Below are 20,722 nucleotides of genomic sequence, written 5' to 3'. Positions count from 1 at the left end.
TATTCTGGAATATCTTCCCCTACTCCTTTCAAGGCTGAACTCCTCTAGTCTGGGTGGTGGACAAGACCCCAGGCCTCTCCCTGGTTTGGTCTGGGAGATCTCCCTGTAGGTGGTATATGCAGTGAGGTTACTGAGCTTCAGTGTCTTCCATCCATGAGGGCCCAAGATTTGGGCAGCTGAGGGAAATCCTTGTACATACGCAGCTGTGTATTTAGAATTAATAACTGTAATTAATTGTAAAAGTGATTTCATGAAATTAGAAATTAGCATCATCAAATATTAAAACCAAGGAAAAAAAAAAAGCATAGGAGATACTTTCACTGTATACCTTCATTTCACAAAGGTTTGCTCTGAATGTCAAAGTCACATAGCTAGTCAGTGGCCAAGCCAGAACCGGGACCTAATTTTTCTGACTCTCGGTTCAGTGATCTAATTTGGGAGCTGGTTACAGAGCCGAGATTGACAGTGAGAAATGATGCTGACAAAGTTTTGCTTAGTAATAGTATAAAATAACCACGCAGAGGTAAAGAGGTGGCAAATACTTGCATTTCTGTCGATGGTGTAGGATGTCCAAAGGGGCATCAGGATGTCATGGCTGAAACCACTCACAAACTGGTGCTGGTAAAGCAGACAGACAGTGCTGTTCTGGAGAACTCTGGGTCTTCCATAGGGTAGAGTGCCACGCCTAATGGTCTTCTCTTGGGTCATAGGGGGAAAGTGAAACCACCATTCAAACACACTTAGTGTGCTTTGTATGGTAAGACATAATGATATACACTCATCTGATTCTTTTCTCTACTTAATCCTATTGAAAAATTATTTGTAACTGCAAAATAAAACTACTTACAAAGAACAGAACCATAAATAATTTTTAAAAAAAAAGGGTTCACAACAGTGTGTACCTATGTAGATCCTGAAATATCAATGTGATATTAAGATATCATAAGAACATACTACATGAGATTGCTAGGAATTTCAGTAATTAGGACTTATATTACTAAAATTCTTTAATATTATCTTTATTACTTATTTTCCAAGACATAATATCAAAAGAAAGTTTTCTGGATGATGTGTATACTCAGAAAGCAAAAATTTAAAACTGAAATTATGAGACTACCCCAAATGGAATAATAGTACATATACCATTTATTGCCCTTTTCTCAAGCATCAGATGCTTTATAGAATTCTCCATATATACCATTGAATTTAATTCAAATGGACCTCTATAAATTGAGGCTATATACTTATTTTACAGATGAGAAAATAGCAACTTATAGAGAACAAATACTTTGTCCATGGACATACGGTTTCTAAGCTCATATTCAAACCCATATCTACTCAGTTCCAAAGGTCATTTTTCACCATGACACTTTGCCACCTTGGGGTCATCTAAAATTTCTCTAATCTGCACATTTATAGAGATTTTATAGAGATAAGTCCAAGTCAAGAGCATGCAGAATTCACTTTTTTATTCCAGCAAGAAAAAACTGTTAGCCAAATAACTTAAGGATCTGAGACTGTGTCAAGGAACATCAAAGGGATACTAACTATCCACACGTCGTCAGTTGTCTGCATATGCTTAATTTTCGTTCAAGAGTTATGAAGAAGTAACTTTAGATAAGTCAATTTATACTACCTTATAATTAAGAACTAAGTGAAACAGAAATTTAGGTATTTTAAATAGAATCTGAGGATCTATTATTATAATATAAACCTATAAATATCTTCAAGATCTCAAAATACTCCACTGAGTCCATAAAGAGTGATTCAGCTTCCACTAATTACATTACATACTGCTTCCACTGTAAACACCCCTTCCTTCCTTATGACTAACAGTTTAGACCGTCAAGCTAGAAAGTTTACCCAGCTCATCAGGTGGTCCTCCACTACTACTTTATTTTATTGGATATTCTTAAACAATGACCCCATACTAATTCTGAGCTTCACATTGTTGAGAAAAAGCCTGCTTACCTTCTGCCATGGTCAGATTCAACTGTGTCTGAAAATCCACACCTGGCAAAATCTAAAAAATTAATGATACAGTTTTTGAGGATTGAAAAATGCGCTTTAATTTTGCAACAAATGACTTTTATAGCTTAAGTATTCCACCATAGAACGAAGATAAAATTATAACCATTCTGTACAAGTGAAATCATTTTTTTGAAGAAGAGGATAAAAACATAGGGATAATAGTTGCAAAAAGACAAAATTATTAGTACAGCAGAACACAAGTCATTTAAAATAAGAATATACTACTGTTTATAGCTCTACCCTTATGGTCTTTTACAAGTATAAATTAAGCCTAAAACAAAACATAGAGCATACGATGAGCTACTCAAATGTCTGCTTTTATCAATTTTGTTTATAATTTATCATATATTTTCATCTCCTTACAACAATTACATATTAAGATAGGAGTAAAAATGAAGTGTGATAAATTCCTTTCATCCCTCAAAATATTTCCTTCTTAATTTAAAATAGGTTGGGATATATTTTAGAGAGGGAATACTGAGATTGGTTCATAAAAGACCTCTCTGCTAGGAGGGCAGCCCAGATTCTGAGATTCAGTATATTTCAGAATTCAGCTAGACTTCTCACAGCCTGAAGCCAAATCAATTCTCAACACAAGGGGATTAAAAATACAGCAAGAGTGTAAAGCTAAGAGGGGGTAAAATTAAAAATAAAAAGGTTGGCATATGTCACTAGAGTTGAAAATATGTACATTTGCTTCCACTCACAAATTCTAATTTAATCATCATGTATTTCTGCAGCGTACACTATGCAGAAGGTGCTATAAACTCATAGCACTGGGCTAAACATCTTCCAAATACTTACTGAGGGATCACACGAGCAGTCGAGGTTCTCCCTGGGGGCTCTTGTGAAGGGGCACTGGACCAGGGAGCGGACTTCTTTGGGATGTTTTGGAGTGTAAACAGGATTGCTTAGAAGGTGATTAAGGCTTCCATGAGTCCCATTATTAGGAGCTGGTGTCAAATTCAGTAAATCTGCATAATTCCAAGAATGGTAAATAAAGATTTACTTAAGAAATTTTTAAAACTAAATAGTAGTTTTGCACTGTGAATTTTATTTTTTAAATCCAAATCTATATGAGTCCTTAACTCTTTACCTAAAATAAAACTAAAAATCTCTCTTTCTCAGGTTGTAGAATATTTATGATCAGGCTATTCTTGATGGAAATATTGATATGCACATTGTACCTCTCTATAAAAATTTCTAAATTTTAATGTAAACAATAACTACAGTTCAGTTCAGTTCAGTCGCTCAGTCATGTCTGACTCTGCAACCCCATGAACTGCAGCACGCTAGGCCTCCCTGTCCATCACCAACTCCCGGAGTTCACTCAGACTCACGTCCATTGAGTCACTGATGCCATCCAGCCATCTCATCCTCTGTCATCCCCTTCTCCTCCTGCCCCCAATCCCTCCCAGCATCAGAGTCTTTTCCAATGAGTCAACTCTTCGCATGAGGTGGCCAAAGTACTGGAGTTTCAGCTTCAGCATCATTCCTTCCAAAGAACACCCAGGGCTGATCTCCTTCAGAATGGACTGGTTGGATCTCCTTGCAGTCCAAGGGACTCTCAAGAGTCTTCTCCAACACCACAGTTCAAAAGCATCAATTCTTCAGCACTCAGCCTTCACAGTCCAACTCTCACATCCATACATGACTACTGGAAAAACCATAGCCTTGACTAGACGGACCTTAGTTGGCAAAGTAATGTCTCTGCTTTTGAATATGCTATCTAGTTTGGTCATAACTTTTCTTCCAAGGAGTAAGCGTCTTTTAATTTCATGGCTGCAGTCACCATCTGCAGTGATTTTGGAGCCCCCAAAAATAAAGTCTGACACTGTTTCCACTGTTTCCCCATCTATTTCCCATGAAGTGACGGGACCGGATGCCATGATCTTCGTTTTCTGAATGTTGAGCTTTAAGCCAACTTTTTCACTCTCCTCTTTCACTTTCATCAAGAGGCTTTTTAGTTCCTCTTCACTTTCTGCCATAAGGGTGGTGTTATCTGCATATCTGAGGTTATTGATAGTTCTCCCGGCAGTCTTGATTCCAGCTTGTGTTTCTTCCAGTCCAGCGTTTCTCATGATGTACTCTGCATAGAAGTTAAATAAGCAGGGTGACAATATACAGCCTTGACATACTCCTTTTCCTATTTGGAACCAGTCTGTTGTTCCAGGTCTAGTTCTAACTGTTGCTTCCATACAGATTTCTCAAGAGGCAGGTCAGGTGGTCTGGTATTCCTATCTCTCTCAGAATTTTCCACAGTTTATTGTGATCCACACAGTGAAAGGCTTTGGCATAGTCAATAAAGCAGAAATAGATGTTTTTCTGGAACTCTCTTGCTTTTTCCATGATCCAGCAGATGTTGGCAATTTGATCTCTGGTTCCTCTGCCTTTTCAAAAACCAGCTTGAACATCTGGAAGTTCATGGTTCACGTATTGCTGAATCCCTGGCTTGGAGAATTTTGAGCATTACTTTACTAGCATGTGAGATGAGTGCAATTGTGCAGTTATCCCCTATTCAATACTTATTATATGCCAATCGTGCTAAATATATTTAAGTTGTCAATATTTGGTAGATGAATACAGACAGGTATAATTTCATTGTTATTCAGTCATTAAGTCATGTCTGACTCTTCACAACCCCATGGACTGCAGCACGCCAGGCTTCCCCACCCTTAACTGTCTCCCAGAGTTTGCTCAAATTCATGGCCATTGAGTCGATGGTGTCATCCAACCATTTCATCCTGTCATCCCTTCTCCTTTTGCCCTCAATCTTTCCCAGCATCAAGGTCTTGTCCAATGAGTTGGCTCTTTGCATCAGGTGGCCAAAGTATTGGAGCTTTAGCATCAGTCCTTCCAGTGAGTATTCAGGGTTGATTTCCTTTAGGATTGATTAGTTTGATCTGCTTGCTGTCCAAGGGACTCTCAAGAGTCTTCTCCAACACCACAGTTAGAAAGAATCAATTCTTCAGCACTCAACCTTCTTTATGGTCCAGCTCTCACATCTGTACATGACTCCTGGAAAAACCATAGCTTTCACTTGACGGAACTTTGTTGCCAAAGTGATGTCTCTGCTTTTCAATATGCTGTCTAGATTTGCCATAGCTTTTCTTCCGCGGAGTAAGCATTTCATTGTACTTCATTTTATTACACTCCAGAGATTTTTTTACAGTTGAAGGTCTCTGACAGTCCCACATTGTGAGATGATGCTTAGCATGTTTTAGCAATAAAGTACTTTTTAAAGTACGTACATTTTTCTAAACATAAGCTATTGCACACTTAAACCACAGTATAGTTTAAAAATAGCTTTTATATGCACTGAAAATCAAAAAAATTCATGTACTTGCTTTTTAGAGTATTCACTTTATTGCAATGGTCTAGAACTGAATTTCAATTTCTCCAAGGTGGGCTTCCCAGGTGGCGCTAGCGGTAAAGAACCTACCTGCCAATGCAGGAGAATTAGGAGATGTGGGTTTGATCTCAGGGTCGGGAAGATCCCCTGGAGGAGGAAATGGCAACCCACTCCAGTATTCTTGCCTGGAGAATCCCATGGACAGAGGGGCCTGTTGGACTACAGTCTGCAGTGTCGCAAAGAGTTGGACTTGACTGAAGCGACTTGGTACACATGCTCGCCTGAAATCAGCATGCTTACTTAGCTCAGTGTCTCAAGCTACTAATATAGTAGACTTAGGATTCAAAATCAGCTCAGTCCAAGTCTAAGACTCATGGTGTTAATAATAATAATAGCAAACACTTACACAGTGAAGCACTTATTATATGCCAGGCACTGTTCAAATGCTTTAGGATATATTAACTCATTTAAGTATTCAGGCTCCCACTAAAAGAATTATGTCAATACTTAGGACACATTTAAGGTTTTATAAATTCCAGTACTGTTATCAGAAAAAGGAAGCAATATTTAAAATGCAATATTCAACCATAAAAGCTCTAATTTAGAAGGTATGGAGTAAACTAAGAATATAGCCAGTGTGTTCTCTTCCATTTCTGTAACCTTGACATTGCCGTCCGTTCAACTATTATTGCTACTAGAGGATCCACCTGTTTTTTCTACCTTTCACAACCTCCAAACTCTTTTCTCTGGCTTCCACCCTGATCTGGTTCAGCTGTCATCCCATTAACTCTAGGGCCTAGCAAAGTACCAGGCACTTGGAATTTATAGACCGTCTGCTCTGACTGTTACATTTTACCAATGTGCAGCCTAGTGGAAACATCAGATAGCTATGTTTTGCATATTTTTTCAATGACTCTGGATCAGGAAGAAGAAAGGTGGAAATATGAGGATCATGCCTTATCATCATTTCCTAAAAGGTGCCCAATATGTGACCTACTTTTGATAATCTATTCCAGCTCTGTGTTCAGAAGGGGGAAGAGCTACCTGTTCACACTTACCACACATTAAGTTATAGACTTCAATATTTTCAAAGGAGTCGACTTCAGTGCTGTGCTTGAATCCAGGTCCATAGCCAATAAAGAGGGCCTATGTTGGCCAGAAAAGAAACTGGTCACTAAAGAGTTGGTCAATAAAAAGGTATTTTATATCTTTGCCCATTGTACATATACAAACTGGTTATATTAAGATAAGTGGAAAAATACTGTGCCCAGCGGACCTTCTAGAATATTATTTTAATCCCTGTTGCACATTTAATCTAAAGACATCTAGGATATCTTTCTTAACTTTATTACAATTCCTAACCTGACAATCAGAACAAAACGATGATGAAATCTTTTTTAAACTGTGAAACGGGATCTAAATCTTACTCTGCCCACCATACACCATGCTGTAGGGATCAAATTAGATAATGATATGAGTGTATTTTGAAATTTTTACAGTGCTAGGCAAATGGAAGGGATTATCTTTACTTAGAACATAAGTATATTATCTTTCACCTATTAGTTACTGTCTTTTGTTTACTGTGAATCAACATTCTCAATGAAGTGCAAATAGATGAAAAAATAATTATTAGAAATACAGTATGAAATCTGGGCTTCCCAGGTGGCTCAGTGGGAAAGAATCTGCCTGCCAATGCAGCAGACACAGGTTTGATCCCTGGGTTGGGAAGATCTCCTGGAGGAGGAAGTGGCAGCCCATTCCAGAGTTCTTGCCTAGAAAATACCATGGAAAGAGGAGCCTAGTGGGCTACAGTCCATAGCATCACAAAGAGTTGGACACGACTGAGTGTGCGCGCACACACACACACAAAGTATAAGTCAAACATTCATGAAACATAAATTTTTTTAAATTCTATTAATGTTCAAAGTAAAACAGTTATATGAAAGTATGTGCCTCATTAATTCTCTTTAAGACTCATAAGGACAGTCTATGTCTTTAAGTCTAAAACTTTATATATCAGTTTTTTCTTTAGATATAATTTTTAAAGTAGAATAGGTTTACTCACTTGCATATTCAAAAATGCATTATCAGAGCCATGGAATCCACTTCCACAATATTTCCTTTCTGAAGGATTCCTAATTGTCACATAATATGAATTATTAATGCAAAGTCCACTCATAAAGCAAAGCCGACACTCATGACATTATTTCCATTAATAAAGGTAACTATTTTTTGATATTTAACAATTTATTTGTAAAAATTTTACCATTTAGCCTAAAGAAATGCTTGGAACATAGTAGATGTTCACTAAATATTAGTTCTCTCATGAGGATAAGGACCTTCTCTTTTATATTCTTTTTTCTAAACACTGAAAGCACAGTTCTCTAATAAGGGAGAGACAGTGTAATTCTGTTGACTGAATTCTGGTTTACTGCTTAGGTTTTGCTGGACAGAGGTATGTATTTATCATCTCTGGCTTCCTGGCTTCCAAGAGTTAATGATCAAGTTTGACACATTAACAATATGCACGATCCAAATAATTTGCTGAACATACCAATAAACTGAGGTTTTAGTTTAAAACTAAACTGATGGATTTAGTATAACAAGAATGAAAAAAAACAGCTCTGTCTAATGAAGATGGTAATTGCTCATTATTATAAAGTAAAGAGCGTTTGCCAATCATTTGTTAGACTTTAAGGTATTATTAGGCATAACTATAACATGTAGAAGAGACACAATGGCAAGTGGAACATAAGAAATAATCAAGATGGATCTGAGGGGACAGAGCAGTGGCTCTTAGCTGGAGGTGGACCCCTCTCCCCAGGGAATTGCAGCAATGCCTGCAGATATTTTTTGTTGTCACAACTATAGACAGTACTTTTTTATCTAGTGAATAGAAGCCAGGGATGTTTTCAAATATCCCACAACACACAGGACAGCTCCCCAACACAAAGGATTATCTGATCCCAAATGTCAATAGTCCAAGGCTGAGAGAAACTGGGACAAAAGAGAACCATACTTGAAGTCCTCATATTACATCATCATTGGAAAGGACCCAGTGGTTACCTTGAATGACTAGGTTTACCTGGGAGACTGTCAGAACTTACAATGCAAGTTGCCATTGAGGATCCAAATAGAACGTCAAGGGCTCAATTCTGTCATTTTTGGCAAAATGCAAACGCTTGGGTAAGAAATGTTTCAGGTAAGGTCTGAAGTGCTGGTTTGGTTCCTGGCACTGAAATTGTAAGAGGCAAAGGAAAAGCATTATTTCCATATTTTCTTAAGTGTAAACTGCTCTTAAAGTTGCTTCCTAGGTCCATATGAAATTTTTTCTCCCAAATATTTAATCAGTATGCCCAATAAATCATAGATGCAAAAATAAATGAGTTTTCACTACTTATATAATGTACAAGTTGCATATTCTCAACTATTGTATATCCTTATTTTATAGGAAATCATAATTATTGCATAAGAGTCCTAGTCCTCAATTTAGTCCTTAGATTGAGTCACTAGTTTATATTTGTGCTATTACTGATAATCTATTTTCAAATACTCATAATAATTTTAAGAACTTTCTTTAAAATTGTTAAGAATTTTCATCAAGTATAAAAATGGAATATAGGTAAATCAGCACTAGGACAAAAGTTTAAGAAATCAACACAAGAAAAACTGGTAGGAAATATATTATAGTGCTAAGTGTTTATGGTAGTATGGCTACAGGCTTTCCCCTCCTATTGTTTTCAATTATTTCTTGTACTGTCATATAAATTTAATAATGTCAATAAATAAATTATTAAAATTTTAAAAACCTACATTATTAAGATATGTCCTTAAAGACCTTTAAAAACTACAGGGCATTTAAATGTTGGCCCAGATACTCAAAAAAAAAAAAAAAATAGATTAGGTTAAAATCCTACAATCTCCCAATCAAATACTAAAACTTTCTTCTAAATGTATTTTATACAAAACTAGCAACAAAACGGTAATAGGGAAAAAAAAGATACTCACAGAAAGATTTTTGGCAATGCCTTCATAATCAACTGAAGAGAGGAAAAGATAAGAATAGTTGAATGGCATGCTACCATTAAAAATAATACACAAATATAGCACATCAGACACAAATCCATTTAAAACAATCACATACTACTTTAATAATTTTTCTTAAGTACTAATTAAAACTTGTTATTGTACAAGTTAGAGTCTATGTTTTGGGTTACTATGTCAATATATGTGCATAACAATTTTCCTGGAGAGAAATCTACTTCTCCGCATGAACATTCAACCATATCTACTGAAACATATAACACTGCATATACCCAAACCTAATCCAACCCTGATGACTGTCAGAAAAATCTCTTTTTTCTTTCCATTTCAAAGGTAATTATAACAGAATAATAAACAAAACTGCTGTTAGTATTTTAGAATTACCAAGGATGGTAATCGAAAAGAAGGGTATAACAATCAGTTCTTAACCAGACTTGATTTTCAAAAGAATGAATATTTAAAATTTCCTGGCAGTTTGGGTATGACATGTGGTCAAGAGAGAACGGGAAATTTCTTCTTCTCTGCTCACAAAACACATTCTCATTGTTTTTTGGAATAGTTTAAGAAAGTCATTTCTGAGAACAGAAATTAGTTGCTTATAGAATTAATTATCTCAGCCAGCATTCCTCCTCATAATGGAATATTATCCTATAACATCTGTAAGTTATTTTAATGAAATAATATTAAAGTTGAATAAATGTAGCTGAAAATTTGAGCTTTTTTCCCTATAAGTAATCTTGAATCCAACACAAGCAAAATATGAAAGCGAAAGTGTTACTTGCTCAGTCATGTCTCTGAGACTCTTTGCGATGCCATGGACTGTAGCCCGCCAGGCTCCTCTGTCCATGGAATTCTCCAGGCAAGAATACTGGAATGGGTTGCCACTCCCTTCTCTAGGAGATCTTCCCAACCCAGGAATCGAACCCAGGTCTCCTGCATTGCAGGCAGATGCTTTACCATCTGAGCCACCAGGGAAGCCCAAGAAAAATATACATGATAACATAAAACTGTACCAAGCTCATCAACTAATATTCTTAGTCATGAATAACAGGTAAGTGGTTAGACTTGTGCCCTCACATCCAGTCCCATAAAACCCCTTTGGGTGCAGAAGGCCAGTCCTGGATATTTAATTATGAAAAAGAAATTAATTGATCATCTTTAATTTAAAGATATGACTCAGAGGAATGTATTGGAAATATAGAGCTTTCCCAGGTGGTGCAGTGGTAAAGAATTCACCTGTCAATGCAGGAGACTCAAGAGATGCAGGTTCGACCCCTGGGTCAGGGATCCCCAACTGGGGATCCCCTGCAGGAAGATCCCCTACAGTAGGAAATGGCAACCCAATCCAGTATTCCTTCCTGAAGAATCCTATGGACAGAGGAGCCTGGCAGGCTACAGTCCACATGGGGTTACAAAGAGTCAGACACGATTGGGCATGCACACACTAACTGTAAATATAATCATATTCAAAATTAGCACAGAGATATACTTACATGAATAGTATTTATCTGGAACATCAGAGGGTCTCAGTCGAGCTGCAGGTCCATATACAACTTTAACGTCTTTAATATCTCCCAAGTATTTATTCAGATACACATATTTCTTACAACTGCCTTGTTCCATGCCTAGGAGAAAAAAAAAAATCCCCAAACATGTTGCAACCTTAATAAAAAACCTTTAACATGTAGGACAGAATTTCTTTCACTCTCAAAATTAAAGTCAATAAACATGAGGTCAGCACTCACGATGGGCTTCCTAGGTGGCGCTAGTGGTAACGAACCTGCCTGCCAGTGCAGAATACTTAAAAGATGTGGGTTCGATCCCTGGGTCAGGAAGATTCCCCGGAGGAGGGCATGGCAACTCGCTCTAGTATTCCTGCTTGGAGAATCCCATGGACAGAGGAGCCTGGTGGGCTACAAGTCCACGGGGTCACAAAGAGTCGAACACGACTGAAGTGACTTGGCACACATCCAACTATCACACTTGTGACAGCTGAACATCTAACAGGTAAGGCTCAGAGTTTCACATACATCTACCGCTTCACTTAAAGCAAATATTTTCCCTTGTCTTCATCCAAAATTAGTTCAGTGTTTCTTATCTATGTATTACAATATTTGTATGTGAATGAGGAAGAATATCACAGTTTTAGCCTGAATATGAAAGCACAGTTATTTTCTCAGAATCAACTAGTATATTAACTAGGAGTATAAAACACTCATCTCATTTGCAGACTGGAGGCTTCTTTAGAATACATCTTCTTAGGACTGTTTCTAGAAATAGTTTTCAATAATTATTTCTGAAGCAAACAATAATAACAACAAGAACAAACAAAAAAAAGAAGCTTTTTCTGATTTTCCTGTATACACATTGCTTTTACAGTCCCAAGTCTGCATACAAACATGTTCTAAAGGTCACAGTAACTAAGAGTTAGATCAAAATACTGCCAAAATTAACACATACTCCCCTTAAAAGTCAGATTTATCATTTTAGAGAAAATAGAAGCAGCACATAATAATCTGTTCAAAGTATGCCAAAAACGTTTAGAGTAGATTTACCAAAATTTAATATTGAAAAAAAATTGTTTTAACTCTCCCAGTTCCTGATGTAAGTCTTCTCCAAACCAGGAGATAAGTGCATTGTGGTTAATAAGCTCTTAGGTGTCTGTGAGTTCTGTGTTTCGCTTGTATGTTATATTTAATGCAGTGTTTTCTAAAGGTTCTCCACAAGAAATAATTAGCTATAAAAGTCAGAGGAAATAATAAAACATTAATCAATCAAGTCAACTTCTGGAAGCTCCATTTAACCTGAAGGATAAACGATCTAAACCCAGGTTACCATGATCTGAAATAAGGATGAGGTTCAAGCATCTATGCAAGTTCAGCTCCTTCAGACCATCCATCAGCATGCCAACCATGTTGTCAACTCTCTGCAAAGCTCTGATGACCTAAGAAACGGAAACAATCTATTGTCATGCAGTTAAAAGTATTCACGGAATGCTTCTTAGAGTTCTGCGGACTTAATTTTTTAAAACTAGAACTTCTAGGAAAAAAACTCATTATTTCCAAACAAACTGCATTATTTTCCATACGAATGTCACAAGGACACAGAATGGCGTATGGTTTTGGCAAACTGCCTTTGGTATTTCTCTCCTCCTCTCTCCCAGCAAAATCACCCGAGGGAAATTGTTCTGCAGCTTTGCCTATAGCAAACCAGTCTAATCTCTACTTGTAGTCCGTGTATTTTACTTTATTACGAAACACGCTCTTTCGACATGATCTCACATTGATTGAAAGATATCCAAGTAACATGGACTGGAATTTTTAAGTATTAAGATAAAGTAGGTTTTTTAATGAGCCAATAATACTAGCATTTAACCAAATTTAAAAATTAATGAATATGATTTGAAATGCAATGGACTAAACCCTGAATGAAGATGAATCAGAAAAGCAGTTATGTTGGTAAATCTTTCAATTCAGTTCAGTTCAGCTGCTCAGTTGTGTCCAACTCCTTGAGACCCCATGAACCGCAGCATGCCAGGCCTCCCTGTCCATCACCAACTCCCGCAGTTCATCCAAACTCATGTCCATTGAGTCAGTGATGCCATCCAACCATCTCATCCTCTGTCATCCCCTTCTCCTCCTGCCCTCAATCTTTCCCGGCATCAGGGTCTTTTCAAATGAGTCAGCTCTTTGCATAAGGTGACCAAAATATTGGAGTTTCAGCTTCAACATCACTCCTTCCAATGAACACCCGGGACTGATCTCCTTTAGGATGGACTGGTTGGATCTCCTTGCAGTCCAAGGGACTCTCAAGAGTCTTCTCCAACACCACAGTTCAAAAGCATCAATCCTTCTGTGCTCAGCTTTCTTTATTGTCCAACTCTCACATCCATACATGACTACTGGAAAAACCATAGCCTTGACTAGACAGACCTTGGTTGGCAAAATAATGTCTCTGCTTTTGAATATGCTCTCTCGGTTGGTCATAACTTTCCTTCCAAGGAGTAAGTGTCTTTTAATTTCATGGCTGCAATCACCATCTGCAGTGATTTTGGAGCCCAGAAAAATAAAGTCAGCCACCGTTTCCATTGTTTCCCCATCTATTTGCCATGAAGTGATGGGACCAGATGCCATGATCTTCGTTTTCTGAATGTTGAGCTTTAAGCCAACCTTTTCACTCTCCTCTTTCACTTTCATCAAGAGGCTTTTTAGTTCCTCTTCGCTTTCTGCCATAAGAGTGGTGTCATCTGCATATCTGAGGTTACTGATATTTCTCCTGGCAATCTTGATTCCAGCTTGTGCTTCTTCCAGCACAGCGTTTCTCACAATGTACTCTGCATATAAGTTAAATAAGCAGGGTGACAATATGCAGACTTGACATACTCCTTTTCCTATTTTGGACCAGTCTGTTGTTCCATGTCCAGTTCTAACTGTTGCTTCCTTACTGGCATACAGGTTTCTCAAGAGGGAAATCTTTAGTGAACAGAAAGGTAATACTGGTCTTAAAATTTATATGATCTGATAATCCATTACAAAATGATCCTTAGAGTTACTTGTAGCCAAACTGTCCTAGAGATGGATCTTGAGTGAAAGAATAAAAATTATATTAGCATCTGGCCAATTGTTTAGACTAACATAAGAGGTACGGGAAACTTTCCTCAGTCTAGTGATGACAGGACCACACTGTCAGCCATGCATCTCCCACCTCTAAGAAACAGCATCTCTGCTGAGCTGATGGACAGAATCAAAGCAAGGCACACAGGGTTGTTAACTACCCTGAAGTCACTGGAGATAGGTTTTGCTGGAAAGAGTACAAAGGGTGGAGTGTGACAGGTCTCATTTGAAATTAAAAATACAGAATTTATCTCATCATTTGTTCAATTCAGCACCGTAGATAGTGTAAAATCAAACAATGCTCCCAGTTCCTTTTGATTAAAGTGCATCTTTTTGGTTTAATAGAAATGTCCTTAATACTCTTTCCAGAAATCATGGATTCTTATAGAATGATCAAGAAATCTGCTTCAAAGAAAGGTTCAGTTAGATGCTACCAGGTTTAATGGAAAAACCACTGATAAAAATGTACTTACTTCACTGCTGACTGGTCCGTAAGAGTGACCCGAAGAATCTGGTTCTTCTAAATACAGAGTGTAAAAGTGTGGTCTAAATCAAACAGTATCAAAATGTAATATTTTACGAACACATTGTAAAACAGAATAGAAAGAATAATTCAACAAATGATAGTGAAGAAAAGTTATTCAGCACTGGGGTAACATTTCTAAAAGTGCTGAGAAATAAATCACATGTTTAGAATTCTTCAAAACGCGGCTGTAATAGTCACTAAAAAGTTCATTTGGATACAAAACCATCACAGCCAATAGCAAAGTTTTCTGTCATCTATTTAAAATATTCAGACATTTGAATAAAACAAATGAGTATTTTATGGTGGAAATTAATCATCTACATACCTTTCATCTTTAGGAAGCTGTAGCCACTTAAGAACGGCTAAAATTCTTTCTTCAAATGGTACTGAACTAAAATGAAAGATAAAATGAAATAAATATGTGACAAGTGTTAGGGTTTAAAATATCAATGTGTGTCTTACTGAAAACTGCATTCAGAGAGATTAAAGCAATTCAAGACATCAAATGTGTTTGAAGCAATGTAAGAGTTTCATCTGAAAACTTAAAATTCTTTTCCTGACCTAGCAACAAACATTAAGTTTTTACACATATGAAAGTTGTTGTTGTTGATTATTGTTCAATTACCCAGTCATGTCTGACTCTGCAACACCACAGACTACAGCACGCCAAGCCTCCCTGCCCCTCACCATCTCCCAAAGTTTGCCCAAGTTCATGTCTACTGCAACGGTGATGCCATCCAGCCACCTCATCCTCTGATGTCCTCTTTTCCTTCTGCCCTCAATCTTTCCCAGCATCAAGGACGTCAGTGAGTCAGCTGTTCACATCAGATGACCAAAATACTGGAGCTTCAGCTTCAGCATCAATCCTTCCAACAAGTATTCAGGATTGATTTCCCTTAAGATTTACTGGTTTGATCTCCTTGCTGTTCAAGGGACTTTCAGGAGTCTTCTCCAGCACCACAGTTTGAAGGCATCAATTCATTGGCATTCTGCCTTCTTTACAGTCTTGCAATCATACATGACCACTGGGAAGACCATAGCCTTGACTATATTGGACCTTCTTTCGGCAGAGTGATGTCTCTGCTTTTCAACACACTGTCTAGGTTTGTCACAGCTTTCCTGCCAAGAAGCAATCATCTTCTGATTTCATGGCTGCAGTTACCATCTGCAGTGATTTTTAGAGCCCAAGAAGAGGAAATCTGTCACTATTTCCACCACCCCCCTTCTATTTGCCATGAAGTAATGGGGCTAGATGTCATGATCTTAGTGGGTTTTTTTTTTAATATTTAGTTTTAAGCTGACTCTTTCACTCTTCTCCTTCACCCTCATCAAGAGGCTCTTTAGTTCCTGTTCACTTTCTGCCACTGGAGTGGTATCATCTGCATATTTAATGTTGTGGTTTTTCCCGTGTATCTTGATTCCAGCTTGTAACTCATCTAGCCCAGCATTTCTCATGATATGCTCAGAGTATAGGTTAAACAAACAGAAAGTTTGTAAAAAAAAAAAAAAATGAAAGTTGTAGTCAGGTCTAAAAATTTGCTTCCCATTTTCTACCTAAGGATTTTATTCCTGTACCTCAGAATAGGAACTGCCATGTCATGAATAACCCACATGTCAATATACTCTTTAAAGGGGACCTCATGAAGATGAACTCACTCACTGATGACTCTCAGTAAAACTGGGAAACGGACATTTGTTGGGCAGACAGTTCTCCAGGCAACAGTTTCTGGGAAGAATGAATGATATCTTCCTCTGGGCACAGAATTTTGTTTACAGGTCTCCATCAGAGTGCTTGCCCAACCCCAAGTACACTAGGTTGTTCCTTGAGAAGGTCTCTATCAGAACTTGAGAGGCCAGAGAATATGTATCACTACTCTGCAAAATTCTCCAGGTCTAAGACAGTGCCTGGTGCATAGAAACTCAATTACCATCCATGGAATGAAATTAATGGCAAATAACAAGGTGCTCACATGAACCACAAAGAATTAACAGTAGCCTAAGGTTACCAAAGAAAATATGCATTTCTTGTTTGGAATTTATGAACTTTCCCTTTCGTCCCTCAAATACACTACTGTATTGGTTTTATGACATAAATTCCCCAAGTATAAGCCAAATTATTTTGCCACTCTCACTAAAATAATCCAAAGGGAGTCTTCCAGAAAAAAAGTTGTGTGTTTTTTTCCCACAATACCTCATGGATTTTGAATATCACAGGGAGATTACTCTAATCAGTTCCACTATAGATGGAATGTTTAAAAAAGCAATTTGAAAATGCAAATCTAGAGGTGCCATTAATATCTTCTTTCAAATAGTATTTTTGGACACCAAAGAGTCACTCCTACCTATGTCCTTTTAATACTTTCAGCTCCTTCTCCTAGTTCTTTCTTCCTGGAGTGAAAATGTTCAGAACCCCTACTTTCACCAGGACTTCAATTCTTATTCCTATCCAAAGATCTGAACGCAAACTCCAACATGTTACAACCAGTGCTTTCTAGAAAACCTCCAGAAAAAAAAAAAAAAAAAAACACCTCATCTAGTTTTACTGTCTATCTACCATCCATTTAAAACTCTTTGAAATAGAGTTCTTATTTTGATAGGTCTCATTTTTCAGATAACATATCATTCAAATGCTAGAACTCAGGCTGTGATAAGAAAATAAACTGTTCTATGCTATAGGTCCTAGAAAAAGTACAGTTATACATACACATTATAGATTTTATAGATGTCTGGGAAAATTCCATTAATTTTCACATCTGATCCTGGCCAAAAAAATGTGCCAGTCTTCAGGCCTTGATTTTTAGCTGTGAGCCAAATCTGGAGAAGACAAAGAAGGAAAATTAGGAAATTTTGTAAGCACTAATTTCTTAGGAAACTGTGTTCACGCAACTGCCAATGCTTTCCTCTCAAATGCTAGAAAGTTTTGATGTCAATAAGCTCCAGCAGTTAGCCTACAAAACAACCATGTAATGTGACTTTGAACAGCAGCAAAAAGAAATTAAATAATCAGAAATTAAGTTAACTTAAAGAATATAAACAATTGGTAACTCCTGCAACTTTTATAGACTTGCTTCTACTTAATAAGCTTCTGTTAAAAGAAAAACAAATCACGAAAAAAGAAAAATTCACAAATATACATATCTTTAACTTATTGACATATTTTGCTTATGTAACTTAACATTTATTGAGCACTTATTATTGCCAGTTACAGTTCTAAATGGTACTCCTATAAGCAACTTAGATTATTAAATACTCATCACAATAACTCTATGAGGTAGTTAACAGAATTATTTACAGTACAGAAAATTGAGGCACAGAAAGAATACTTTGCCGAAAAATCAGTTTTAAATGTCAGAGCTAAAAATCTGAAATTATAACTTGCAAATTAACATCATGCTCTTTTCCTTCTAAAAGGGATATCAAGACTATTCAAATAGACCTTATAGAATTGTTGCAGCAATTTTTAAAAATTAAAAAGGAGAACACGTCTAAATCACAATCGGAGAGAATCTTCTAAGTCAGCAAATGCAAACAATGTCATAGTTTACTCCTGAAGAAACAATTAGCTTTGTGTAGATCAAAGTATTACCCCCAGATTACTGCTCTTTGCTACTAGGACAAAAAGGTATCATTAAGCAGAAAAGAAAACTGGCTCAGAATAACCTGAACCCTGCTCTGGAATAAAACATACAAAGATATAAGCTATATTTAGAGTTATCTGCATTTACCTCTATTTGCATAAGGATTGCACAAACACAGTAGATTAAGTAGGTTCTTAAAAACTCCAGACGATCTGTCATTTTACTCTGATAGAAACAGATGAAATAATAAAATAAATTTTAATAGCTAAATTAAATAAACTCACTGGTTCTCCTTTGTACCACTCTGGGTTAAATTTCTCTTTGCTTTTAAGTGCAAAGTGAGCGTTCATTTGGGGATCATACATTTTATTGTCAATGATGCCATGGGATTCTGGATAGAGTCCCTAAAAAATATAAAATACAAGTTTTATGTAAGTTGTGAGTTTTTAATGTTAAGGTTACAGAACAAAATCATCAGAGAGAAATATACAGCTGAAGCTACAAGGAACTTAACCTAGCTTAAGGAGAGAGGAACAAAACACTGCCTATTATCAAAATACAACCACTGCTTAAGGTTTTATGTAGTACTTGTGTTTTAATTTATGTAACAGGAGAAAATAAATTAGGAATGGTAGCAGCCTCTTAATTTTGAAAAAAGTACTGAGCTGTCCTTTTGGATTGCTCAGTGAAAAATTTCTGCATAACAAAATCCTTTTTGATTGGGTCCATGAATAGCTTGTACCAATATAAGTCAAAGTATTAATTCTCTGGCTTCAACCTTGAGGCCTAATGAATTCTACATTTTTTTTTTCTGGATCCAAATTAAATCTGAATGTGAAACAAAAAGAGAGCTGTAATCACATCTAGAGTCAGGCAAAGTGGTTTGCTTAGCCTCATACATTGAAATGATTGGAAAGATGGCTGAGGACCTGTGAGTGCAGACAATCTGGGGCTCAAATAAAGAAAGCTAAAAACTAATCAGAAAGAACAGAACCTAAGAATCTTAAACTGAAAGGGAATTAAGAAATCATTTCTTGGGGTCTTCAATCACCTCTTTTCACATATGGGAATGCAGACCCAGAAGGTAAAGTGACTTTCCCAAAGTCACAACAGGTTAGTACAAGAACAAGAACCAGAACCTCAGTTTTCCTGCTTAACTACACAATGAAAAGGAAGCTATTTTTTTCTGATCTGAAATCTGATTATTCTCTTGAAAAATGTTATATTTACATCTCACTTTTGTGAACACATAAAAATTGAAATGCAGAGCTTACTGTGACAATGCTGTAGTGATTGGGGAAAGTTTTTGTTGGATATACTGGTCTCATGTTTTTAGTATATGTCCCACAGGTTTCTACAAGAGGAAAAAAAGATTGTTATTAAATACAACTGACAGTCTGTTTCCTTCATGTAGCGTTGGTACCACAGACTTCTGAGTAGTACTAAAACATGAATCCAGAAGGGATTTACAACTATATAAAAATTCAGGGTGAATTACAAAGCAACATTGTGGATTCAAACTCAAAGCTGAGAGCCAGTTTTCTTCTTAGTTAAAAAAACTTTAAAATAATTAAGCCAATGGAATCTTTATCCCATACTTACTAATAACATTAAGTTCCAGATGGACCATAATGATGCTTGCTAGATCTTTGCTATTACTTGGTGGTAACATATCTAAATACAACATGTAGTTTAAAAAGAAAACAAACAGCCAAAACAAAACTACAAACATCCACAGTAGCTAACTCAGCAAAATGAAAACAAGAATGAAGCAGTAGCTAGGAGGACAGTGTCCCACCCCAGAGTCCAAACCAGTTAACTCTAGACAAATTCAACACTGCTTTAATGACTAAAGGCATCTTCTGGCTTCAGGTATTAATACAAGAAGGACAGAAGTCAAACTGTTCCTGATTTAGCCCTAGCGTCACATTCCTCTTCTGCCTCTACCACTGAGGGAACATATAACTAATGATTCTAGCATTTCGATACCTCATACCTGAAAATATTCCTCAGGCTGGTACATGTCTATCTATCTCACTGCATTCCAAACAGTTCAGAATTACAGGCTACACTTCCTAACTACCCAAAGCAAGGACTTAAGTTAACTACGTATTGAGTTCCTTTCAACTTCACATATAGGTACCTAAGGCTCCTTAATTCTGAATTCAGGATATTGTATTTGATGCTATGGAAACAAACTTTCCTCCTGATGGTAACAAAGGGCCAGATGCAAGCTTCAAAGCCCGTGAGCCTGGCTGATAAGACAGTCTTTCTTGTCCATGTAAGCTCTTTCCTAAAGACTTTTATGTCAAATGATTATTTATAAACACTACTTTCTTCCCAGTAGAAATTAAAAACTGAAATTTTTAGAATTTCTCCAAATAACATTTTCTTACAAAAGAAGTATAATAAATGTACCTATGTGATTATGGAGAGTAATTTTGACATTTAAATATTCAAGTCCAGTAAATAATGTCTCAGAACTCCAGAAGAACACCAAAATAATGAATTTACTTATTTCCATTTCAGTCCAGTATTACACTGTGGCTATTTATATATTGATCACTGATAACAAGTA

General features: G+C 36.7%; 1 protein-coding gene across 1 annotated transcript in view; it reads right to left on the bottom strand.

The window, feature by feature from the left end:
• ENPP1 (ectonucleotide pyrophosphatase/phosphodiesterase 1) overlaps positions 1–20,722 on the bottom strand; it is a 72,224-nt gene that overhangs the window by 11,612 nt on the left and 39,890 nt on the right. Inside the window, exons 7-20 of the mRNA XM_068985435.1 lie at positions 19,419–19,498; positions 18,429–18,548; positions 17,271–17,380; positions 14,892–14,957; positions 14,514–14,586; positions 12,263–12,371; positions 10,921–11,052; positions 9,392–9,423; positions 8,491–8,618; positions 7,449–7,518; positions 6,442–6,529; positions 2,836–3,005; positions 1,972–2,023; positions 547–698 (exon numbers count right to left, since the gene is read on the bottom strand). Of these exons, the coding sequence (XP_068841536.1) occupies positions 547–698; positions 1,972–2,023; positions 2,836–3,005; positions 6,442–6,529; positions 7,449–7,518; positions 8,491–8,618; positions 9,392–9,423; positions 10,921–11,052; positions 12,263–12,371; positions 14,514–14,586; positions 14,892–14,957; positions 17,271–17,380; positions 18,429–18,548; positions 19,419–19,498 (1,382 nt within the window). The remainder of the gene's footprint in view (positions 1–546; positions 699–1,971; positions 2,024–2,835; positions 3,006–6,441; positions 6,530–7,448; positions 7,519–8,490; positions 8,619–9,391; positions 9,424–10,920; positions 11,053–12,262; positions 12,372–14,513; positions 14,587–14,891; positions 14,958–17,270; positions 17,381–18,428; positions 18,549–19,418; positions 19,499–20,722) is intronic.

This window comes from Capricornis sumatraensis, chromosome 13 (assembly GCF_032405125.1).
Source record: "Capricornis sumatraensis isolate serow.1 chromosome 13, serow.2, whole genome shotgun sequence".
Classification (NCBI taxonomy): Eukaryota; Metazoa; Chordata; class Mammalia; order Artiodactyla; family Bovidae; genus Capricornis; species Capricornis sumatraensis.
Note: the sequence above shows the minus strand (reverse complement) of the source record. Positions and strands in the feature narration are given on the sequence as shown.